Here is a 27,863-nt window from a genome sequence, read left to right on the forward strand (position 1 = left end):
GGACTGAGTGATCGAGCTTAAATATTGGGACCATACCTAAATATGATTTCATATAAATAAAAAGGATTTCAAATATAAAAAATATTATAAATTAGTCAAAAATCTAAAACGTAAAAAATTGAAAACTTAATAAACTAAGTTTAAATAATAAATATAACCATAAAAATAATGTAATAATAACGTAACCTATGTACCAAATATGCAATGACATTAAATGGACGAAGCATCTGGGAATAAAAATGACACTCACTTTTTTGTCGGGTCTGCCGAATGGCATAATCTGTTCTAACGCTATGACAATAAAGGTGATATTGCTATAAATTCCCGATGCTTTTTGTCGGTCTGCCGAACGGTTCGGCTCGAACGGGTTCGCTCAAATGAACATTGAGACTAGAAACACCGTTCTAACGCCATTACAATAAAGGTGATATTGATATAAATTCCCGATGCGTGATATCTCACAATGGAAATTGCGTGACGTCTACCTATACATGTGCGAATGTTACTGTGCGTGAATTTACTTGCTAGCTACTGTATTGAGTGCATTGTCCATTAATAATGTCATTGCAAATATGTGACAAATTTACATTTTTTTACAATTGTAAGTTTATCTTTGACTTAAAAAAAAATAATTTTATTGTTTTCAGATACATATTTATTAATTATAATTAATACAGTTGAAATTGTAAATTATCAAAAAAAAATCTTAAATTGTAAGCTTTGTATTTTCCCGCTAGGTTCTCTGTTGGCATATAGGATCACCCTTAAATAATTACGTCATTATTTTATATTCTACAAAAATAATAACTGTCTATAGTTAGATATGTATTATCAATTATGGCTTGCTCAATCAGACTGACATGTAGCTATGCCACTAATACATAACCAGCTAAGACACTGATACAACCAAACAAAGTCTACAATAAATTTGGTACATTTCACTCATACAACACATACATACAACTACACACGTATTGTAAAAAACACACAATGTCAAAACCAGTGTCATATCATCATCGCATGCACTGAGGCTGTGGGTATAATAGCCTAACATGTTTACAGCAATGTAATTTTTGTATATACGTTTATCCATTAATTTACGTCCGCTGGATTCAATGCCAAATGGTCTCGTGGTTAACACATCTGAACTACTAAGACAGTGGCTGCCGTTTTTTTTTCGTGAAATATCTATTAGAAAAGATTAATAGGTATAATTCATGTTTTGTTCAGTATAATCAGATACCTTATACCCGATATACTTCGAACCGATATTTTTTTCGTTTCGGGTTTCGTTCCGTTTCAAATAAAAACATATTGTATAAGTATCGGTTCGGTTCCGGTTTTCGTTCCAATAAAAATAACGGTTTTTCCGGTTGTCGGTTCAGCTCCGAGTGAATAATTTTAAATGTTTTTATTTGCTTAAAAATATATATTTTCTACCATTTTCAAACATTTTATTGAACTTGTATGATAGCCCGGTGCAACCCTCTGAAACCAATGGTCATATATTTTTTTAAATAATATATTATACATTATGATTACGATTCATTTATAACTGATGAAATTACGACTAGTACCTTTGTCGAGATGCGTCACATGATCGAGAATGATTTATTTGCGGCTTGAATTTGGCACACATTATGACCTACCAATGACAATTGAAGTGGGGAGTAAGGTCATGTTAACACGCGTGTTTGAACATGTACCTAACCGAAAAAAACTATATTTTTTCGGTTCGGTTCCGGTTTTAGTTCTCAGTTTCGATTCGAAGCCCTGAGTAAAAAACTGAAAATGAGCAAAATTAGAATTCAAGTCCTGTAAATATGGGTGCCCCGGTACCACATCATACCAACCTTCAGCAGGCACCTTTCGCCACTGCTATCTTGCTTATTGTTTTAATTGTCGATACTACTTCTGCGTTATGCCAAACATGCGTATTTTCATTATACACTGCGCTATTTCTACCTGTAATATTATTTTGTATTTTTGAACCGTCTTGAATTAAAATTGGAACATGGAACTGCATTCTAAAGTGCATGATGTTTATAAATAAATTAAATAATGTTTGCCTGTGGATTATGTAGGTACCTATTATGCATTTTATTTTATTTTAATTAATATTTATTTATAAGCGGAAAAAGGTATCGTATTCTAAATATTTGAATATTTCGTTAGAAACGTGCATACCTTATGCATAATAATTAAATAAGCAGTTGAATTACATATTCGTAGATAACGCGATAAGATAAGGAGAAGGAATACAAATTCCGTGTCATTTAAATCTTAAATTTTGAATAGATAAAACGTGATGACGCCAATAAAGAATTAGAGACAGAAAAGCCACCCTTTTAGACGCCAGGCGCCATTTGCTCTTTTCCCCACCGTCAGAATTTTTAAAATGTATTTTCTCAATTGACTTAACGGCCCACGTGCGCCACGTAGGTCAAAATGGAGATGCTATGCTATTTTCAGACCCTAACCCTGGACATACCTTAAATCTTGTAGATAATCTATTCATATAATTTTGAAGCCTTATTATCCTTTATATTTATTTTAAACATTTGATGACTGCATAAAGTATTTTTATTGCATAAAATAGTATTCTTTTAAACTTCTCGATCTGTTTTAGAATATAGTCATATTTAAGTACATCCATGTGCAGTGGTGTTGAGATTTTTTAGATTTATTAATTTTTAAATGCATTTATGAAACCATTATAGTTAAATTAATTGGACGCGGCGGTGTAGGCGTCGCCATGGTAACAATTTTATAATAAACATATCATTTACATACATCTAAATATTTCTCGGCGTTACCATGGTAATAAACAAATTGTATAAATGTGCGATGGTGACAGCTGGTGACTCAGCTACACGTAGAACAACGATGCCGCTTCGCATCGTTTTGGATTGTACCACTACAAACAGCATCGCGATCGCGTTCGCATCGACTTCGCCCACGTAAGACGCCCATTCGTTGAATAAAATAAATGGTTTAGGTGAAGTCTTTACTGAGCCTTTTTTAAAGAGGCACCTAGCGGGAAAATACGAAGCTTGCAATTTGAGACATTTTTTTGATAATTTACAATTTATATGTATCTGAAAACATTGAAAAAAAAATATTTTTTATTTTAAGTCAAATATAAACTTACAATTGTAAAAAATGTAATAAAATGTGAATTTGTTGAATCGGACCCCACCCTATTATTACATATATTTTATAGTCATATTTATTATTAAAATTTAGTTTAATAAATTTTCTAAGCATCACCTAAGAGATTTTTGACTAATTCATAAATAAAAAGGATTTCAAGTTATACACATTTATATTTTTTATAAAAATCGATGTTTTTTAAAATAGATATAAAAAATATTAAATCTATGAACTATTGTCCGGCAACTTCATCTTGGCTACGTGGCAAATCTGTGAACTACGTACAGCTAATCGAACTTCCGGTTTCAAATTAGGAACGCCCCCAAATTTTTCATTACATTTTTGACATTTCGTATTGACGCATCTATCAATTTACGTAATTTGAAGCTTTTTATATTCAAAAGATGTCTAAAACAATACGAAATGATGTTCAAATTATTATCAGTAAACTTTTGATTTATTGCGAAGAAGAAAAAGAGTCGTATTTAAAAGGCGAGCCTATACAATACTTTCAACAAGCACATTTTACGGGTTCCTGTCATGTCAGGTATGTCAAAATTCAGTGTTGTAATACTAGAAATATTTCCCCAAATACTTGAAATTATGTTTGTATATTATAAAGTTATGTGTATCGTAATCTATTTTATTAATATTTTTAGACGTATAATAATTAAGTATAAATGATCATTAGTTAGTTAATGAATTGTCCTATTTTTTTCTAATTATTTTCCTAATTTTTAAACCGATAAGTAGGTATATATTGTTTTAAAATTTATGTAAGGTGGATATAATTTAATTTATAGAAAATTATTTTCACAGTATGTGTTTCTACAACAATTTTACTAAAAATACGATATAAAGACATCATTTGTAAATTATAAAACATGTGATTGGGTCATCAATATTGAACAATAATTAGACTTATAAATTAATGTACTTATAAACTTACTGAGAATAGAATTGATATAAACTTAAAACCTAATTTCACGGGATATGTTTTCTCAAAAAATGACAGCACTGTGAAATATTCTATACGCGATAAGAGCGACTTCCTGTTGTCGCCTAAATAATGTTGTCGTACAGTAGTCAAAAATCTCTTAGGTGATGCTTAGAAAACTTAATAAACTAAATCTTAATAATAAATATGACTATAAAATATATGTAATAATAGGGTGCGGTCCGATTCAACAAATTCACATTTTATTACATTTTTTACAATTGTAAGTTTATCTTTGACTTAAAATAAAAAATATTTTTCTTTTTAATGTTTTCAGATACATACTTATTAATTAATATAGTTGAAATTGTAAATTATCAAAAAAAAAATCTCAAATTGCAAGCTTCGTATTTTTCCGCTAGGTGCCTCTTTAAAAACGGCTCAGTAAAGGCTTCACCTTAAAAACTGTCATAGTATTTTGTAAGCAATATCGAAGTTATTTAACGGAAATAAATTATAAATAATAATGTAACAAGAGTAATACTTAGTTGACGTCTTCTTCGCACACCTGCGCACATCACTTCCGAACTAGTGACTGTTTAAAGTACGCGGAGGTCAGAGGCACTGATATGTTCGAAAGCCCTCTTGCGAACATTTTACCAGTACAATAAACCAACATTTGATGGTAAAATTAGCAATTCCTAGTTCAGCGATTTCCAAGCTGGGAAGCGCTCCTACCTGGGGAGCCGCAGACAGGGCAAAAGGAGGCGCGATCATGATGATAAATTTGGATCGACTACTATTGAAAAGTAAAAATATGATAGAATTATCTTATCTTGTTCAATTGTAATTGAATCGAAGTGAAGAACAATACTTTGTCAAGCAAAGTAATGCAAGTAATGTAACATCATATTTTTGCGAAACGGGATTTGCTGAATTATCTGCAATTTGATAAATAGTTATACGATACGTATATTTTCGACATATTATTATTATAAATATGCCCTTTACAAAACAATACGTTGCACTATAAATAACGCACACATGGATATTAACAACAAGTGTACAATTATGTAATATCGAAAGAATGAGAGTACCGTCTGTCTACGTAGTTTTTTCTGGATCATTGAAGAGTTCCTGGCTGTCCAATACCATCTTATATTGTACATACGTGGAAGACGTCGCTGTACCGACACCCTTCCGCCGACGCTTATGTAGGTCACTAGGCCACAAGTTACGTGCACAAATTACAGTGGCGTGCGGCATAAACAAACGCTCAATAACAATTATTTATAAATTTGATAAGGTAAACCAAATTCAAAATAAGCTAGTATCTGTGTACATACTGTGATATTATAATATTCTGCTGTCTAAGCCTAAACCATAATTTAATACTTGGAACTTGTAGAATGGTACGTTTATTGCCCTGGATAATTTAATCACCCATCGATACACCCCAGCCGCAAAACGAGGTCATGACGACAAGAAAAATACTTTCGCTGTCAGTAGTGAGTAGATTGACATTTTCATGGAATTTTTCTTAACGAAAAATATTATATTGTCGCTGTTTTTCTGAACGAATGAGAAAGGACAGAAAAGTTTTGCGTAGGATAAAAACTAGAAACCTATATTACTTCTGCAAAATTATGAGATAACAAAAATACATCATTACAGGTCATTATCTATACATGAAACGTATACGTAGTAGATGAAGATGCCGCAGCTCGTGGCTTACGAGGCAGCGTTCCGGTAGCACACGATAAAGAATATTACCCCAATGCAGGCCTATGTTATAACTGGTGATATGAAGTCACCCGACGACATGACGTAATTGTGACGTAAGCCAATACACGCTCGAGGCAAGCCGCCCAACGCACACTGCTCACCATAGATATTATTTTGCTGAAACACCCATTTGTGTATGGGGACAATGGATAACGCCAGTATTTTAGTAGCGTTATTTTCTCGAATGGTATTATCACTCCGGTAGTACGTCACAATGATGTCATATGACGTCATGTCGACCGGGCGACTTCAACTCGCAAGTTATAACATAAGGCCCATGGTGGCCGAATTCCGAGTGCCGGGTGGCACGTGAAGAACATCGTTTTTTCTATAGTCTCAACAATTACGATTAATAGTCGATAAACTGGTAAAAAGTTACAGGCTATTAACGACGAAGATATAAAAAAGGGTATGAAAACTGGAGTGACATGGAGTTTTGGAGACGCCGCGTGGTGTCAGTGCGCTCCAACTAAAGAATAAGGACTAAGAATTAGGAAATAAATAAATTATTCCAGTATTAGAAACTGCGAATTTGGTTCAACGTGTTCAAATGGTGGATAGTTAATGCGTATCAGTGACGAAGAGTACAGTAAAAACAAAACAATGATTCGGTTGGTCGATGGTGTGCTTGCGGATATGTAGCCCTACTAGTGCTACTAATTACTTGGCAGCCGATGTACTCGTAGCGCTGACGACGGTACTCGTATACGTATTCGTACGCATACAATCCACGAACCGAATCATTGTTTTGTTTTACTGTAGGTACCTAATTTGGGTTCGGACGAGGCAAATCAACAGAAGACGCCATAAGGAACCGGATTGCCATTGCTGAAAATTCCCGCCGTAAATAGGTCCTAGGAGTTCTCCTGGACATTCCGGGTGCATTTGATAGTGCATCCTGGTCTCTGATGCTTCAAAAGCTCCGGCTAAAGAGACTTCCATGAAATTTGTTCCCGTAAATTCAAAGCTATTTCACGAATAGATCGATCGAGTTTCGAGTTGGATCAACCACACCAGCGCACCAGCATGGGATGTCCCCAGGGCTCTGTCCTAGGGCCCCTTTTCTGGAACGTACTCTTCGACGATCTCCTTAGAATCCCGCTTCCAACCGCCTGCACTGTCATCGCCTACGCTGATGATGCGCTGCTGTTGGTTGAGGCTGAAAGCAGGGCGAAGATTCAGAGAGTTGTTGGCGAAGCCCTAACATCAATTGAGGCATGGGGGAAACTAACGAAACTATCATTCGCATCTTCCATGACAGAAGCCATTGTCCTCAGAGGACCGGGACGACTTAACTGTTCGCGACCACCCACAGTCCGATTCGGTAACACGAGAGTGAAAGTGCCAAAGATCGTCACCTACATGGGCGTCAAAATGGACACAATGTTAAATTTCCATCACCATGCCGAATCCCAAGTCTACAAGGAGGATCCAGGAGGATCGGCCGCATGGCTGGCGATGGATGGGGCTTTAAAGCAAGGGCATTTAAGATCGCCTATGGTGCCATTGTCGTGGGAATCGCGGCGTAGCCGCTAGCGCGTGGTGCCCGCGTATTCCCAAAAGTGTCAATTTTAGAAGCTCTCTATTACGAGGACAGCGCAGTGCGCTTCTGTCCATTACCAAGGCCTATCGCACAACTTCAAATGCGTTCTCCTACTTGACCTGCATATACAGGTCAGCGGCGCGTCAACGATGCTCTTCAAACGCTAGGAGGCCGTTGTTGGTGACTTTCACCTTGCCCCGCCTCCTCGGCTTGTTGCTGAAAAAGTAACCTCGCTGAAGCGGAGAATACGTCTTATGACGCTTGACGCGGCATGGAAGACCTGGCAGCGAAAGTGGGACGAATCAACCAAGGGCCGGGGCACACATACATATTTTTTCCAGATATAAAGTGGCGAATGGAAATAACCAAATATCTGATTCCTGACCATCACACCAGTCAATTTGTGATTAGACACGGTGGTTTCGCTGGCAAGCTCTTTGAGTAGATCTTTGATTCCATCAAGTACCTTCAAAGAGGATTTGAATTTAAATTCTAATGGATTTAAGTTTTGTACTATTCCATGAGTCGTTTTTTGCTCGTTATATAATTGTTTAGTATTGACTCCTTCGCCACTGATGTGAATTGCACAGAACAAGGAGGCATATTATTGCAATTTGGTCACGAACTTTACTGTCGATATTTAATTAGATGACGTTGCAAGAAGAGTTACAATAGGTATGTAAATTGTACGTATTACATTTCATGAGTTGTCTTATCGGAAAGAGATGGCCGTATACTACACGGTCATCTCTATTATAGGACTGAGATGAAAAAATTACGCGTTGTTCGTGGAGCATTTTCATAGCCGATTTTGGCAATATTCATGAATTCATGAAAAAAGAACATAACTCGACCTAAAAATAATCCAGTATATCGGCTATTTTCAAAATTTGCCGCTGGCTTCCTGTAAGTAAACCAACAAGCACCGTGTTGTATTTAGACACGAATTTTATCTTAGTACCTACTATACGACCCAAAGAGGCTGTGGAAAGAGGAAGTGTGATACGGCAAACTACATACGTATACATTTCTGAACACGTGCAAGAAGATGTTAAAATGAATAAACTATAATTTTAAGAATTAATAATTAACGAGCAACTTATGTTAATATATTATTATTATGTACCTAGTGTAATATTACGCCACTGCGCTGTATGGGCGATCCGCTGCATACCTAGTATGCATTTATTATCAAAGGGGATGTTTATTACAATCCATCCTTTGACTTTCATCACTGCATACATGCATAATAAAACATAATATTAGTAATATAAAATAGAGCAGGAATTGCTTACTGCGAGCATCGGTAAATGAGAGCAGGACAACTAAAATAGTAAATTTAAATTTATTTATTTTTAACATATTGTGGACATTACAAATTATAAGTTTAAGACGTTCACAACATGACATTTATAAACAAAGTAATATAAAACAGTATTACATAAAAAAGAGATAGATCAGAATAGACATATTAGATAGTAAGTTATTAAAAAGTAGAAATGTGTACATACAAAAATTATAAATTAGATAGGTACAAGGAAGTACGCCGGATGAGTTAAGCAGACCCTATTTTAAGAATTTATAAAACAACGTCCACCCATACTCATCCTCATGTAGGTGGAATATATCAAAACCCGAAGCAATTTCGTTGAACATTGTTATCGCCCTCCCAATTGGCATTATCAGTGTCAGGTTGGTTCTACACCTTTTGAGAATAAACAACTGATGCTCTCTATTTCTAAGATAGTTATCAGGGATATACAGGTCAACACTGCCCAGAATGGCAGAGTTCTCATTTATACCTCGTATAAGTCAAAAAAAATACGTAGCTAAATAAAGATTTCTTCTAAATTGCATAAATTGCGTATGTAAGTCATACTATCATTCCGAAAATTTAAACAGATAATTAAAAGAATATGTAAATCCTAAAACCAAAATAATGGGAATATGTTGGAAATGAAACTGGAAAGAAGAGTAAAGCTGGCCGTATACCGATATTTCCGACGAGACGAGCATACGTGTCCCTATATTAAAGACCGTCCAACCTCTTTGGGTCGTATAGTACTGACATAAAATCAATGTCTGAATAAAACACGGTTCTTATCGGTTTACGTTTACGGTGTTCTTACAGTTAACAGTTCAGACTTACAGTTTACAGTCTTCCTGTAAAGTGGAAACTTTACACTTTACAGGAAGCTAGCAGCAAACAAATTTTGAAAATAACCGATATACTGGATTATTTGTTAGGTTAAGTTGGGTTAGATTTAAAATTTTGCCAAAATCAGCTGTAAAATTTGAATTAATGTTCATATTGAATCTAATCAAAGGAGACCGTATAGTATACGGTCATCTATCTCTTTCCGATAAGAAAGCTCCCGGCGAACTGTGCCACGGTGATTTTACGTACAATTTACATGTAACCACGCACAAATGCATTGCAATTCGCATTAATGCCCCGTGTAAGTATGACGCGCTCAGACGCCAGTAAAAGTAAATCGATAATAAAAGGAAATAAGATTTTGTGTTAACTGTAGTTTCGCTGAGTATGCCGAAATCAGCCGCACAACGATCGACAGAGAATCGCGAAAGAAAACATGCGAAAACACCTCGTAGTAAGAAAACTTCGGTTTCATTTCTGTCGCGTGTGTTAACAATACACATTTGTTTCGCTGAACAAGTGCAGTGGTTTCATCTCTGTAAAAGTTAAAATTAGCGAATTGGTAAGTTTCTACGGTGAAATTAGAATGTATTTCTTCATCTATTTGTAATTTGAAAGATTTTGTATTATTTCAGTCGTTAACTGGAAAATGTCGCCGTCAATATTTTTTCGATAAAAGATCATGTTATGTGAATAATATAATGAAAGTAGAGCAAGTCAAACAATATGTCCTAATACAACTAAAAGATGAATTCCTATCCTCTCGATCCTGAACTCTTGATAAATAGTACAAATTAAGTAAGTACCTACTTATCAAAACGCAGTTTTCATAAATATTATTTAAGATTTTTACCTAACACAGCACTAGTGGGCGTAGTTACGCAACAGATCACCGACCCATATTATTTATTTATATAAATGCGCGAAAAACTTTTTTCATTACAGTAAATTCTTGTTCATTTTTTCACTAAGGTTGAGAATTTTTACAATCTTATATTTATATTTAAAAAAATTATTACTGTTTGTGATTATTTACTTTGAAAGTGTTCAGAGAACTCAACTCAAAATAAATATGAAAACGAAATTTATTTCCGATTCGGGAACAGAGAAAAGACATCACGTCATTAAAAATTAAGTGGGATAGTAAATTATGTATTTGTTGTTAATGATATAGTAAACGGCATAACCTAAGCGAAACTGGAGAGAGGATGTAGCAATATACCGAAAGACGTGCTTGTCATATGCTCCGAAGCTGGAGCACAACAGGCTGCAGTTGTAGTGGTAGCAGTGACGTCCCGTGGGGGTAGGCAGATTGAGCGTCGCTTGAGGGCGGCAGTTACTCAAAGGGCGGCAAATCGAGGAGAATCATTAGGTAGAAAGCTACCTAAACTCAGTAATAACGGAAATATCTTTCCATTAAAAAAATCAGCTCACTGGTTGGAAACGAAATATATCTATTAATTAGATAAGTACTATACAATTTTCAACAGGACTTTATTTTTTTGTCGGGTTCGCGATATCTAGTTGTCTTTGGACGTCACGTTCTTCACAGTCACTCGCGAGTTATGGAAGTTGTCAAGTGTATTTTTAAATGTACCTATCTGAATCCGTAGACTCTATTGTCTATTGAAGCAGATATGGCATTTAAGTTAGATTTAGTAGTATAGGTACCTATATCTTGTTAGTAATGTATCCATACAACACAATTCTTAGATATTGGAGTCATGAAACGATGATCAAAAGTACTGTATAAAAAAAATGTGGCGGCATTTTGTCTAGGGACGTCACTGAGTGGTAGTACAAGTATTACATATTAGTATAAAATACTAATTCAATTGTATGGCGAATAAAAAATGTGCTTTCTTTCCAAATGAGTGTTGTTTCGAAATTAAACGTTGGAAATCTAAACGGCCATATCAGAAATTCTATAGACAACATGTCGTTGTCCATTTTTGCACAATAATAATATACTTACATGGTTTTGAGACAAAGTTATTTCTAAATTTGGGTTTGTAAGTTTTTGTGTAACTACGTCCTCCAGATTTACAGGTGATGTTTACAGCAGTAAAAATGAAAACAACTATCCTAATTATTATTTAACTCAAGACTTGAGTTATTATTTCGCACATTTATTATTAGTGCACAATTTTATTATTGCTGCGGCTTACAAAATACAACAAACAAACACTGAAGTTATGGCTTTTCGTCATTTCGAAGAGAAAGTGTGTGGACTGTATAATAAATTTAATATAAAATTATGACTGTCGATGGTGAAATGGAAAATTGATTCACAATTAGTGGCGACTTTCAATGCGGATTTAGTTGGTTAGAATTTTGTATCTACCTCTGAATTCTACAATATTATTAATGTCAATAAATATTTACGACTCATCGGTTAATTTTTACATTTATCAAATAATATAAATATCTACGTACGAACGCATCATCCTCCCAGTCATCAACCTATTATGTGGACTCCCATATAAAAAAATAAAAGCACTTTCGTAAACCTAAGTGCCCGTAAATATCTATCATCTTTCATAAGCATATTATAATGTGGTTGATATATTACCTCGGTAAACATAGAAGTAAGGCATAAAGCCCACCAAAAAAGCGCTCGACTGAGTAGGCCCCCTCCCACCCGCGCATGACCCTTCACCTATGTAATAAGGGGCTCAAGCAGCACAAAATAATTATTATTATCAGCGTCTCTCATAACAGTCATAACAAAGCAATAAAAATATTATTAAATTTCTCGGGGTTTGTAATTAAAATCGGACACGCAATAAAATTAAACAATGAGTTCTCTGTTATTAAATAATGGCTTCTCGCCCGTCGATCGACGACGCTTCCTGAGCGTGATTTTGCTCGCCGAGTTCAATGAATGGACTGCATTGTATTTTCGTTCATACGTATCGCCGAGAAGCCAAAAAACGATGACTCATGAGGCGGGCGCGCATAATGCGTCGTCAAATCCAGTGGGCGCTGGCGTATTTGATTACGTTGTATTTTCGTTGATTTACGCGCCACTTGTGAAATTTTGCGCGAGAGCCACACTTGCTGCGTTAACTGGGTTTTACGCCTAAGGGTCAGCATTGCAATCATGTGCAGATGTATTTACAACATTGTTGTACTATTGTAGTAATGCATCTACAGCAGGCTGTCCGCCAAATCTTTTTGTATAAAAATATATAATATATAATGGTGATTATTGTAGATATTCTTAATTATTTTATTTCAATAGTGGTTAAGATGGCAGACGTTTGTCAAATCCTATTGTTGGTATACTGATTAAGGGCTTTCGTTGATGAAAGAAATATCGTCATACAGATGTGACGTCTTCTTTTCTATGTAATATAGGTCAATCGATACTTTTAAACTCAATAGTAAAAATAAAGCAGTGACGGCATAAACAAAATTGTAATTATGTCTGACTGATTTTATGTATTTTATATGCCACCACAGTATTTCTGTTTCTTTTGTCACCGACAAACTGCCGCGATGTAATTTAATAAAAATGTTCAACCTACAAATAAGTAAATCGCCATATTCTATTCTAAGCGGAGCCTGTGGAGGCTACAGAGTGGAAATTGTATTAAAAATATACGTTTTTACGTCAAATAGTAAGTTGTTAACCATTCACCCAAATACTAATATGTTTTTGAGGTAAAACCAAATAATATTTATAATATTATAACCAATCCAAATGACATTCTTAAACCTTGTGCAATATAATATGAACAGAAATTATAAACAAAATTCTTTTAACATAAACAATTGAAAGAAATTTTTTAATGATCTTAGATAAAATGGTAAATATAATCAAATATGGATAAGTCAGTGCAAGTTGTATACATGTTTACTGACTTTTTAAAATATTAATATTGGCGTATAAACGAAAATCGAGGTAAACATCATTGAAATGACCTCAAAATGTTGTGTCCTCATTATCAAGTAAATAAAAATTGTCATGGGTACTTTGGGGGGTAGCAACCGATGGGTAAAGGGTGGTGAAACCATGGCGCAATAGACCGTCCTGTCGAAAACAAGCTTATTAAAATTCATCAGAATCAGGTCAACGAGCATGCGTCATGTGTCATCGGGAAGTGCAACAAGGGCCGAGTTGCGCAAGTCGCTATACAGTGCGAAACAGTGTTTCCGGTTTCCGCGCGTGCGCAGAATGCCGCGGGAAAACGCCGGCGTAGCGACGCGTCGCCCTCTCTCGGCGCCAAGTTCAGGTAGGTCGCGACGCCGGGCGCTGATTTCCGTGCAGTAGTCGACAACAATCGCAACCGTAGTTATACTCTTGAACACATTGGGGTTAAACCAGTTCCCAACCTTATTTCTGCCAAGCCCTACTCCAACGCTTCAAAAATCCCCCCCTATCAAAATTTTATAGTTACCTAACTAATTCTGAAAAAAAATCAATTGGTTTAAATAAAAAATGCACATTGGCAATAGTATTTTTAATTTAACTTCCGTAAGTAAATATGTATATTACGTTGTACATGTACGACTCGGAAGAAGATTAGTGCGATCCTTGTGCTATGCTTTTTCTTCAAATGATTTTCAAGATGACCCTTTTGCCCCCCAAGACATTCAAATTGCCCGTGGGGCATACGCTCCACGTTAGGAATCACTGAAAGACATCGGTCTATAAAACGTATTGAAATACTTTGTTTATATTGTGTTATATATGGAAAGAGTAAGTTAGACAGTAATAACTGCGTTTATACTAGAAATATCGTCTGGAGAATTTTCTAGAAATAACCAGAAAACGCAAATATCGAATCTGGAGAATTCTCATTCATTGAGAAAATGTTACTAGGCTAAGCAGCCAACTGTAACCGGAATTTCTTAGTAAAAAAATTTTGACCGGAATAGCTAAAATAATATCGTCGACTTTGATCCTGAACGGAATTTCTCATATTTCTCGGAGAACAAAATTAGCCCGTAGGACCTAAAAACTGTCTCGACCTTGATGCTGAATGGAATGGAATTTCTGGAATGACTTTTATGGATTTCATAAACACTACAGAATGAAGAAACAATCGACAAGAAGGGCTAATTCCATAATAACGTCGATTCCCCGAGAATCAAAAAAAATTCGAAATATCGAAAAATATTCTCGAATTTAGAGAAGTGAAAAAAGTCAAGAAATCACAATCTCTGGTCTATAATGTTTTCAAAAAATATGTTCGTAATCAACATCGAACTTATATCTTTATGAAATTTTGTTATTCGACTGAACTGTGTCACCCACGAAGCTTCAGAACTCAGTAGATATGCTAATAGATTTAGCCTATGTGACTAGGTACCTATATATGTTTTTACATCAAACATTTAATTACTTTTTTCGTATAAGTAACTAGAAAGATTTTGGGTCAAAGCTACAAAAGGATGTCGACTGTTTAGAGAAAAATTTACAAAAAATGCTAAAAAAAATCGAAAATATCTTGCGGTATAGTAAAATAAATTATCTAATGAGGTTGTCAACTTTTTCTGTTATGTGTGTGTACTCGGCTTAAGTGCCTGCACGTTGGATCCAAAGACATTTTTGCCAAATAGTTAAATAGGTACCCAGTATTTAATAATAAATATTTTTATTGAAGTTAATAATTTCGCTGACCGAAAATTGTTTTATAAAAAAACCCCGCGACAGAAAGCATATTCACAAAGTGACCTCAAGGTAACTGCTCCCCAATCTACATTACATGATTACATCGCACACTGAAAACAAAAGCTCCAATGACGCTTGTCGAATTTCGACGCGCTGACTATGCGATTTGGTGGGCAACACAAAGAATCAAACATCGACCGAGACGGCTAACTATAACTTGAAGCTTGGTTTTGACGATAGTGTCGCGATGTGGGCATTGTCGATGTATTGCGACATGTTAATTCTCCAAACGGCTACACCTCAAGTTATAGTCATCGATCTCTATGATGCGACGTTCGTTCGCTCTAAGCCGGCTCTCACATCAAAACTCGTCCGCCTACAACGTGTCGAATAGGTCGATGTGACGTCTCGTTATTCACAAAACACACGTTGCCAATTGGAGCTCCGCAGATTGCTGTTGCAATCGACAAGGTTGAATGCCTCTCGGGCTCCAAGTCGAAGGTCAGGTCACGTACAAAAACCTACGAATTGGTCAATCCTATACCGGCTCGCCGATCACCGCATTCAAATATCTATACGTTTCGAAGGCTATGCGCGACTGTCGCTAGGTCAGTGTTACCAACCGTACTATAATTATAGTACAATACTATAATTTTGATTCTGCAAAAAATGTAAAATACTATAATTTTACGCCGAATATGCTAAAATACTATAATTTTAAAGGATTCGAGCCGAAAATGTTCCTGTACTATATTTTTCACAGAAATACTATAATTTTTACGCCTTTGTACTGTCAGCATAGAAAAATATGGCAACACTACGCTAGGTAGATGTGCACTAGATCTAGGTAGAGTGCGATAGATAACACTAGATCGCCATTCTCGGAAGGTTTGATTTATGGCTGTGCAGCACACGGGCGAGTTTAGATATAAGAGCTGACTAATTGTTTAGATGCATATTGCAGAAATAGAAGATATACTATAATTTTGTCTGCAAGTACACGGCTTAATATTTACCTAATAGGTTTTTCTCAATTCTTCTTTTTCATAGGTTACGTCAGAGAAATAAATAAATTGTTAAAACATAGACCGACATGACCTGCTGCATGACGTTTCCTGTATAATGGTTTGCCATCTCACGTTTACGCCGGCGCCTAACATGTTCACCCCTTCCCTACTAAACACAGTTCTCGTTGTGGACGTCGTGGTACATTTGTAGAGTCCCCCTCCCCGTACCTGAACTTGAACTGAACTTGGCCCAGTAGACTGCCACAGTTACTTTTATCGATGTTAGTACCTTAACACGACGTTGCCAGGATCTAGATAACATCCTTATTACTTAATACAGTCGACTGACGTTATTTGATTGCATTATTTGAATTAGAATTAAAAAGTGTTATATTGTTCCGTATGAAAAGGTTTTAGCGACCTGGGTGTCGCCTTTCGATATCTACAGGGTGATATATTTATTAATTAATTTCAAGATGTTAATACCATTTATCAATTTTACAAGATTTCCTCAGCCTATCCCAATACGGTAGTTGTTGGTATTATCAAATATCTTTGTACAGAACCTCAGCACATACCTATATTCTATACACAAGTCTGCTATCGGCGCCTATCGAGGGTAGTTTATCATATTTTTATATTGATGTATTATAATTGTTACAATATGTTAGCCGTCTAAACTGTCTATCTCACTCTAAAAGTTAACACAGCCAAAAGAGGTGCCGTTAAAACAAAGCTTTTTTTACAGTTCAGACGGTTAACTTATTGTAACAATTAACCCCCTCGATACATACATACGATAAACTACCCTCGATAGCCACCGATAGCAGCCTTGTGTATAAAATATATTATGACAGTTATGTATGACACATCGATTATAAGATAGCACTCATACTACACATACTTAATTGTTGTTAAGCGCCTTAACTCTCGCTTCACTGTGAGATGATCTATTTTCCCATATGCCCGCTAAAGTAAACAGAAAACATTGTTTGATGGCAGGAAAGAATATGGTTCAATGGAACGATGAAGAAGTATGGCGCCGTGCAAGACGAAGACCCCCAAGGTGACAAACCCCAGATAACAGAGCTGCCATAACCCCAACTCCGCAAATATATAGTATAATACAATTACATAAACCGCGTACGCTGCTGTCATACCTCATACCCGATACTATTATAGTAGGCATGTCCAACTTCAATTCAAGTAGGCTATGATGTACTGTCCAGTATCAAAACTGGCTGTGACCACACTGTTGCGTTGTCATTTTTCAACTTATTATATATGCAACCGTATTATATATGTAATTATAACACTGTGGCGTTACTCTTAAGTCTTTCACTGTCACAAAGAAATAATCAATTTCCCATTTATCGTAAAAAAAATTGTCGTTTTTTTGGACACTCATGCCGCACTCATCGTCAAACTATTCTCCTGCTGTGCAAACAGCCTACTGCGCGACGGTAACAATATTTGACTCTTTTATTTGCATGTAAGCATGTATTTTACTTAGAGAATAGAAAACAACATGCGTATCATAATGTCGTTTTTTACAATATAAAATTAAATAAAAATTTCAAATTATAATTATAAACATTGTGTATTAATTTAGAATATAAAAGAAGATGAAACATCTCTTATATATTATTATCCTAAGAGATTTTGGAAAACGCACTGACTTTTTTATTTATGTGATAAACATCTTATGAATAATGATTGCTTTATAATAATTATTGACCTAAGAATAAGGTAGTGTTTTTTTGAAATACGCCATTTCTTTTGTCATTTCCCAGTGGTTAAGCTACAACATACGGCCGTAGCCATAAATTGACAAACTATAATTGAAGTAGGGAGTAAAATGATATTGACGCGCGTGTTTGAACATGTACCGTTTAAAATTTTTTTTTTATAAAATCGGTTAGGTACATGTTCAAACACGCGCGTTAACATAATTTTACTCCCTACTTTAATTATAGTTTGTCAATTTATGGCTACGGCCGTATGTTGTAGCTTAACCACTGGGGAATGCCAAAAGAAATGGCGTATTTCAAAAAAACACTACCTTATTCTTAGGTCAATAATTATTATAAAGCAATCATTATTCATAAGACGTTTATCACACTTGAATGGTCAAAGACATAACTTATAATAAATATCTTTAGAATCATCTTCAAATGTGTTAATCTTGCCGATTTTTTGAATAATAAAATGCCTAATTCTTGTCAAATTTGGGATCACAGAGATTACCAATATAATTTTTTATCGTGAATATTTTACAAAAATTATCTCGTAATTAATTATACTAATGGTATCATAAATGCGTTTAAAAATTAATAAATGTAAAAAATCTTAACACCACTGCACAGTTATGTACCGAAATATGACTATATTCTAAAACATTAGAGCGAGAGGTTTAAAAGAATACTATTTTATGTAACAAAAATACTTTATGCAGTCATCAAATGTTTAAAATAACTATAAAGGATAATAAGGCTTCAAAATTATATAAATAGATTATCTACAACGTTTAAGGAGTGTCCAGGATCATGGTTTGAAAATACGAAAAAAACTCAATTTTGACCTACGACGAGCACGTGGGCCGTTAATACTTTTTATATAATCGATATTTCACAAATCAGAATTAATATTCCACCGAACTATTCAAATCTGTAAGTAGCACATTGGCGTGCTACAAGAAATAAATACATCTTTCCTCACTAATTACTACGAAAATATAATCTAAAACCATGTCACTGCTTTTTATCTGTCAAACTAATAGACTTAGATTGTCATTTGTTTTCTTTCGCAAAACAAGTTCATTTGACGTGTCAGAATTCAAATTAAATTTTGATTTTTGCAAACATGCAAATCGCAAAACTAACAAATCAGCGAAATGTCAAAATGTCTGACGTAAAACTATAAGGGAAAACTATAGCGCCGTCTATACATACTTTACAATTATATTAAAATCCAACACCATGTCATTATGACGAAAAGCTGTCTGCAAGACCTAACGAGACAGACTGGCGAGAGCCAGCTGGCTCAGCTAGTAACATATAATTACTATTCATAAAATAATAAACATCGTGTATTAATTTACTGTACCTCAATGTCATCGCTGTACCTACTAAACGTCACATGAATTTCATTTACCTACCAAAATGTTTTCAGTTATCTATGAATTATTATTTTGACAGCTCAAATGATACGATATTTGAAAAAAAATATTACGCCTGAAAAACAAACGAAATCTTGCATCATCAAATGTTGCACCCAGTGAAGCATGAATGATTAAAAGATGAATCAAATCAGTTTTATGTGGAGTTATAATCTTTTCATCCATATAATAATAAAATTATTGAACGTCAACATGGCCTTATTAATTAGTTTTAAATAATCACAACGAATATTATAAATACATACACCATAAATAGTGCACATTACACTTTTTAGTCATATTTGTTTTTTATTGAACTAAGGCTACAATTTACAGATGGTATTGGTAAGTTTTTAAAAAATCAATTAAACCATGCCGAAAACATAACCATAATAGTTTTGGTATATTTTGGACGATACGACAACATTGTGCACACTTTTTCATTCATACTTATTAGTTTTTGTTGGATTGACAATACATATTATTACCCACACATGTTCTTGGGTTATTTTTTGAAATTCATTAAGCCATGCCTAAACCAAACTATAATAGATACAAATATTATTCTATCTATACAATATTCAACGTTATGTATGATTTAATTGCATAATTTTAGAAATTTTATAGATAGACGATTATCTGTAAATTGTAGATTTCAATGAAAGCAAATACGTATGACTGACAAAGTTTAGTGTGCACCATTTATAGCGGATCTTAACAGCCTACCTCCACCCTTCGCCACTGCAACCTGATGTATCATAAAATTGATTATGTTTATCACATTTAAGATACATATTCCGTTCAGAATCACAGCCGAGAGTTCTTTTGGTTAATTGTTTGTTACCTGTTATCTGAGATTCTATTCAGAATCAGAATATGTGGAAAGCTTTCTTTGCTTTTCCAGTCAATTTGTATTTAACTGAGAAATTTAAGATATATTATTCGGTCCAGAATCAAAATCAAGGGATTTTTTTAGCTTTTATGCCTCATTTTTTTAATGACGTCCTTTTTAAATTCCGATTGCTGTCAGCAGCTTTTCCCCGTTTAAACTACATTATTTTTGCCTAGCAAAATTTTCTCGTATTCTTGAGAATATCATTGATGATTTCTCAAGAAATTAGAAATCATCTTTCAATTTCTGTTTTTTTATCGAGAATTCTCGATCACTAACTCTGGGTAAATGAATGAGTGGTAGTTATTAACTATATTCGAATGCAATGCGGTAACGTGTTATCACTAAAAGTAATCTGATACTCGATTGTACATTTTGTTCAAATTAATCAACCATTTATTAAATTTATATCAATGTGAAACAATCATCATTACACAATAAAATACACAGTTTCGTGCCGCGGCCTGACTATAATATATAGTGGGCCTTGCCAGCGTGACTCGCATCGCCACGTCAAACTTGTCGTGTAGACTCGACGCCAACTTGACTATGAATATCGATTCAACTTAATCAATACGTGGGAACACTCCTTTCAATTTCCTTTTCAACGTCAAACACAAACTTGAATAACAAAAATTGCCACATGAGAACGCAGCATAATATGAAGTTCGCATACTTTGGATTCGATTTTAATTTGATGTTCTGTTATTTAATTAAATTTCTATTGTTGAATAAGTATATGTCTAGGTATATAAAATATAATATATACTTAAGCATTTTATAGCTTTATTTAATTTTAGATGTTTTGTTTTTCATTGTATAATGTGCTTTTGCACACATTATTAAAAAAAACTATACGTAGATAGGTACCAGGGAACACGGAATTCATGGAAACTGAAATACCTAACGGGTGTGGAGTAACAGGCAACCGATCTGAGTGTGGAAGAATATAAACACGTGTCAAGAATACGTCATTCTAAGCATGTCCTTCGTTCTGACAACTACTGCTCTCGGTTCAATGTTGGTATATTTTAAGGTTGCAACAAACACTATTGCACGTCTATTTTCGTATGACACTCGGCATTCTAAGCCCTGCTTCAAAATGTGGTCTATTGGGATAGTCTATCTAAATTCCATTTATTAATTTGTTCTGTGGTAGGTACTTTTATTTTATAATATAGGTACCTACCTATGTAGGTTTTTTTATATAATTAAGTAGATTAATTTTTTTTTCAAGAGGTTAATTAATTATCTAACTGTTTTTGTAATAACATTTTTTTAAATTAAGGTTATACAAATTTCACTATTGTGTTTATACAATACATATTTTAAAACAATATTTATTTGCCATTATTATAAAAAAATATTGAAACATATACCTACTTACTTAAATATAAATAAATATTTTTAAAATGTACTTACTTATTTAACTTAACATATTTTGTAGCTAGCAGTACATAACATTATTTTATTATTCTTATATCCTATGCCACATTTTCTAAAATTGTTGGTGGGTACCAACTTTACTTTTACACCATCGAAGCATAGAGCAAGCACAAGGTCGTGCTACCCATATTCCAGCGCTTCCTTACTACTAGAACCACCCTCTATCTCATTTATATACCACGTCATCTGTCATTGAATGTGGCAACTATTTTGGCTATCATATCCCTGTCTGTCTGAACTCTGAACACGCTTAGCTAATCCAGACTGTCGGATTCTTGAGCCAGGATGTTCGTCCTCTAGCCAGGCCATCACTTACCAGAAATCTTCCTTTGGATATAGATAGGATACAGAAGTAGAGACCTGACATGATGTCGTCTGATGTAACCAAGGTATGCTAACTTTTTAGCATGGATAGATGCTTTTGCCTTGACCTACAGGGCGGATTCGTTACGAAAAATCGCACAGGCGTAACGGTCACAATTGTAGCGCGGCCGCTAGAGACTCCACACGGCCGCGAGCCGCGAGCCCCGCAAGTTATTTTGATAATTCTTTAAGTATTAACAAATTTCAAGATGTTCTATAATTTTTCTGTAATACAAGCAAAGTCAAGTCATTTATTTTTGTCGTCTTTTTTATATTACTACATATATTAAGGAGCATAATAAGTGAAACGGCAAATAGTTTTCAACAATAGGTGGGACGAAATTTCGCACTCGTTGCCAATCAGAGAGCGGTAGTCGAGGTGTGAGCACGTCAATTTGTTTTGTGATGGCGTCGGAGGAATATATTCTTATATCGTGTAAAGATGCCTAAAAGCCTCTTCCCATGTACTCGAAAAAGAAAACATGTCAATGAATATATTATTATTATTACTAATATAACAATAAACATAACATTAAATGGACGCATGTTGAATTTTTATGATAAATTATGTTTTGTTCGGCACGCGTTGTTTGCACAATCTGCGCGTCGCATAGTCACGATCTTTTTAGTTAGACCATGCCTCAGCTGAAGTATAGCCTTAATAAAAGTGAATATCATTTGATATAATATGATATAAATAATGCGAGGTAATCAGTCGAAGAGGCGTTATCAGTGCAGTAAAAAAGTGAAAAAAGAAAACCAACATTTCACCACTTTCATGGAGGAAACGTTCTTATGCTGATAACGAATCCAGCTATCTCAACTACTCGTGGTGGGTCGTGCATCAATTTGATCTTCGCTCGCCACATCAACAAAATTCATTCTAAAAACTACATAACTTATTTCAGCTATCACAAACCCATATTGACCATTACGTCTTGCATAAAGCCCATTGACGCAGCGAGTGGGGCGCTCGCGAAAAATTTCTACAAGTGGCGCGTAAATCGTCGAAAATACAACGTAATCAAATACGCCAGCGCACACTGGATTTGACGACGCCTTGTGCCCGCGTGCTGCATGAGTCACCGTTTTTCGCTTCTCAGCGATACGATTTAACGAAAATACAACGGAGTCCATTCATTGAACACAGCAAGCAAAATCACGCTCCTCGAAGCGTCGTCGATAAGACGGGCGAGAAGCCATTATTAAGAACAGTGTACGCTTTGTTTAGTTATTTAATTACAAGCCCCGAGAAATAATATATTTTTATTGCTTTATTATGAGAGACGCTGTAATAATTATTTTGTGCTTCTTGGGCCCCTTATTACATAGGTGAAGGGTAATGCGCGGCAAGAGGCGTGTGATTATGGATATGAATATACGCTTCTTACGCCGACTGCGCTCGCTCGTCCGTCTTGATGGGCTTTATGCCTAACGATTACGTGTAGCAAATACTTATGCACCAACATTACTATATATCCACGTTTAATAATTTTAGCCAAATTGATATTGGATTAAAATATAAATAATATTATTATGATTTTGTGACACTTATTGGTCGCATAGAAATAGCATTAGCGGAAGCGTTTTGAGAGGCGGGGCGTGAACTAGGACTTAAATAAGTGCACTCGATATGCATGTTGCATGCCCTGCGGGTCTATTCTATACAAAAGGCTGCTTTCGTCCGCTAAAACCGCTAACTAGGGTATGTTTGTATCAAATTATTAACACGTATTGTAACAATTATAATTAGCCGGTATTAATTGTTGCAATAAATGATATATTTTAACGGCATGCCCCCTGCCTGTGCTAAAATTTAGAGCATGAGCGATAGAGAGAGAGCGAGAGAAAGACAGTTTCGACGGATTAACTGATTACAATACAATTACAATTATAATATTTCAATATAAAATGTATGTAACAAATACTAACACATTATCACGTTAGCACGTTAGGCGGTTGATAGTCGCCTTTTGTATAGAATAGACCCGCTGCTCCGCAAAGCATTGTCACTGAAGACGCTTACATTTAAAACAGTTTTTTTTACTTATTTGATTGAGCACGACGTCTTTGTCACCGCCGGTTTCACCTCAAAATTCATAGATTTGTTCATCCATTTGATGTGTCCACCCATATTTCGGAGTTTTCTGAGAGTTATTTCTATAAGTCTTCACGGTTCCACTGCGTACAGTATGACCAAAAAGACACAACACTACCATTTTTACTAGTGGTCACATAGAATTTTCCTCATGTGAAAACAGCCGTGACCTTCTCTTACCCCATATTTGACATGTTATCAAACCTACTCAAGTCTCATTGTAACAATTAGCTATCATCTATTTTAGAACGTTTTTCTTAGCTCGTATTCTTATTTGTCCGGTGGTTTTTTGTCCGGTACAAATCTTGCAATCGATTTTTAACTAACTTCCCAACTAACTAGATATTTGAAACTTTTAGAATAAATCAGAACACGATGCCAACGCATTTTTTAATACTTTTAGCTATCTTTAAGTAGAATTGAATTCATTTTCAGTTAATTCTGTTTTGTATGAAAAGTTATTTCGACACCATTATTGGTTGCTAAGGGTCTGGGGTCCTAGCAACTAAATTATTAATATATACGTGCGTTACTATGGAAATCAAAATGACATTTCAGTTTTATTTCTATCAAACTATTCAATTTTTTTTGATCGTTTAAGCTAGTCAAGTCAAGTGTATATGATTCAACAGAAAATTTAAAAGCGTTGTAAGTACATAAAAAGTTCTTTTTATCTTATAACTATATACTTTTTTTCACTTTTTACGCTCTCTATAATGCCGGGTCCACACTGGCAACATGTCGCCGGCAACCTCGTTAAATTTTACGATAATTATCATAATTGCTTAAGAAATTTTATGATAATTATCATACTTATCGTAAATTTAACGAGGTTGCCGGCGACATGTTGCCAGTGTGGACCTGGCATAATAGTTCGCATGCGGAGCATTTTAATCTGAGTTTAACTAGGTACCGTCACAAAAATACGCGGTGCCTGAAATTTTTATTTTGAACTGTTAGAAAAAGTATTTTTCCCTAAAATCTACCTACCGGCATCGATGATTTGAAAAGAGAATAAAAGATTTAGGAAACGCTGCCTCATCTTTAAGTATGGTAGGTAGGTTATGTGGGTATATTCACTGCTAGAAATGGAGAATTTTACGAACCGGAGCGCTCTGTAATTCTCAAAAAATATTACCCAACACAGTTATCTAATTTTATGTATATTTTATATAAAAATGATAGATTTTTTTATTATACGCCCTATCTAGTTAGTCAAAATATTGTTTTCACGAGACGGAGCGATAATTTTTTTGAGTTCATGAACCGGAACGGCGCTCCGGTCTATTTCGAGCCCTGAGTATATTATATTACATGTAGGTAGGTACTTACCTTCCTATTATAGTATTCTTGTAATATACCTACCTAGGTGGTATACAATATAAAGTAACACAGCACACGTATTTGTGGTCATGGAATGAATCGTAAGTGTATGTACCTACGTAAACAGCATAAAAAGTATGTAACGTAATGAATATACCTAGAATTTTATTATAAAGGTCAAAAATCAGACGAATAATAATCAGTCTTGATTTAATGAGATATGGATATCTATATAATATATTTTAGTGATCATTTGTTGGCTTTGCACCATTACAGCAACAATATATTAATATTAATTTCACGGCGTGGTGTTGAAATAACTTGATTTTTTGACAATCTGACTGTCGCGAAAAAAGTAAACATTGGCAGCTATCGGCCGTTACGTCTGCGATAGAGTGAGTATAGGTTTAACATGTGACATACCAGATGAGGCTCCTTCGTATATCGGCAATTCGGAATTGTCGACATCAGAGGTAACAGAATCCGAGGAAAGGGCCCCCGGCATCTCAGGCGCACTGCCTACACCTGCTTTCGATTGACTGGTCGAAGTAGAAGCGGCAACAGAGCAAGGAATGCTGTGGCTCATCCCTGTAGTCTCTTCGTGCATTTTGTCACTAAATCCCACCAATGATTCAGTGTTATTGCTGTTTTTTGTACTCAAACGAGTACAAAAAACATTTGTTATCAATAATCCACCTAATTATTGCATACAGTATATTATTTCACCGAGTACAAATCGAACTTTTATTATGTAGGTCTCTAGGCCACTTCACTTACACTTAACATTCAGACATTATAATATTTAGCTCAAACTAGCGCCCGTGCTCATGATTGACATTGAAAACGAATAGCTACCGGGTCCAGCATTTCCTTATGAAAAAATTACTATTATTTCAATGTATTCCCTGTTTCCATTAAATTGGTCAATAAAATCTATAATTAAAAAATAAACCATGTGCTAGTGTTTAAAAAATATCGTTAATTTCGCATTTCGTTTACTATATATTTTTGATAACAATATTTTTAAATTTGAAAATAAAGTAACTCGTTAAACACGTTTAAGAAAATTATTACTGATAAAAATCACTTTTGCATTATAAATTACGAAATAAGTTGCACAATACTTTCACTGGAGCATCAATGTAGGTCATGAGACATAGTATTGTATTACACAAGGTCAACTAATTTTTCAATATTTAACATCTTTGAGAAATTTATTTTGAATTATTTGTACCTTAATATAGCATACACCGTATTTATTTACCAATTTTGCATATATATTTTCATTATACTAGTTATTATTTTGACTTTGAAAAATATTTAAATAAAGTTGTACAATAGGTTGACAGAAATGTACTACCACTGACCTCTGTGCAAATAATATGTAAATATACATGTTTTTAATTTTCAATCGAGATATCTGCTTTACCGTTAAGGTAAAACAGTTTTCTACTGGTTGTTGGCACAGCTATTACATATTTTAATTTTATTTTGTATGTAGTGCTTAGAGAATGGAATATTTATATTAGCTTTTCTTGGGGTTTTCCTTAGACCTGTATATTTTTACTATTCCATATTACTTAACGAAAGAATAAAAGATAAACTTGTTGTTAGTGCTCTTCAGTGTCAACACTTTATATGGATTGTGTTTGCTGTGGAGGCCCATATTAATATGATCTTATTAGGATCGGACATGGTCGAAAGAAAAAAAAGAAGTTAGATTACAATCTTTTCCCCAAAGGTTGCTGCTTCTAACGTAGGTAGAATGAAATGATGGTCTGTGAAACGATATATTTTTTAAGTAAGTACCTACTGAAGTGTTAAAATGAGTTGTTTGGTTTAAATTTATGGTCATACAAATTTACATAAGTTTATTCTCCATACATAATTTACACGTTATTATTACCACCACAGAAAAGATAATTAATAGAACTCTCATCCCCAATAATGCAAACGTAGCAAAGTGATGCAGGATTTTAGAAGTGTGAGTAAATATGTAGGCGCACAAAAAAATTACCTTCGCAGCACATACAGAGCCGCATTATTGATGCCTACTTTTCATTAGAAAGATTTCATATGAAACATAGAGATATTACTAATATTGGTGTTTTAACGCGTTTTTAAATTAACATACTTATTTACTTTCACGTACTTACACTTTCACACACAATTAGTTAAGAATATACCTTCTAGAAATTGAAGAAAGGCTATTAATTGGATTTTGTAGTAAGTATATTAAAATTTATATGAAATGAATGAACATAAATGATAATTGTACAGAATACTTATGAAAAATAATATACAGTGAAACCCCGATTCTACGATTTTCAAGGGACCCTAGAAAAATAACAATAAATACGGGATATACAAAAAAAAGTTTT

General features: G+C 34.6%; 1 protein-coding gene across 3 annotated transcripts in view; it reads right to left on the reverse strand.

The window, feature by feature from the left end:
• The window catches only part of ftz-f1 (ftz transcription factor 1), a 348,219-nt gene extending 321,937 nt beyond the window's left edge, over nt 1-26,282 (reverse strand). Inside the window, exon 1 of one of the 3 annotated variants that reach the window (XR_015069816.1) lies at nt 25,906-26,277. Coding sequence is in view for 2 of the 3 variants with exons in the window: in XM_085941495.1 (XP_085797621.1) it covers nt 25,906-26,089 (184 nt within the window). In the remaining variant the exon portion in view is untranslated. Of the gene's footprint in view, nt 1-25,905 lie in introns of all 3 variants that reach the window. The other 2 variants (XM_085941495.1, XM_085941501.1) reach the window with 2 other exon arrangements.
• Between the last annotated feature and the right edge of the window lie 1,581 nt (nt 26,283-27,863).

Source organism: Rhyacophila brunnea, unplaced genomic scaffold, assembly GCF_057557595.1.
Source record: "Rhyacophila brunnea isolate RB1 unplaced genomic scaffold, BYU_Rbru_1.0 scaffold_1, whole genome shotgun sequence".
Lineage (NCBI taxonomy): Eukaryota > Metazoa > Arthropoda > Insecta > Trichoptera > Rhyacophilidae > Rhyacophila > Rhyacophila brunnea.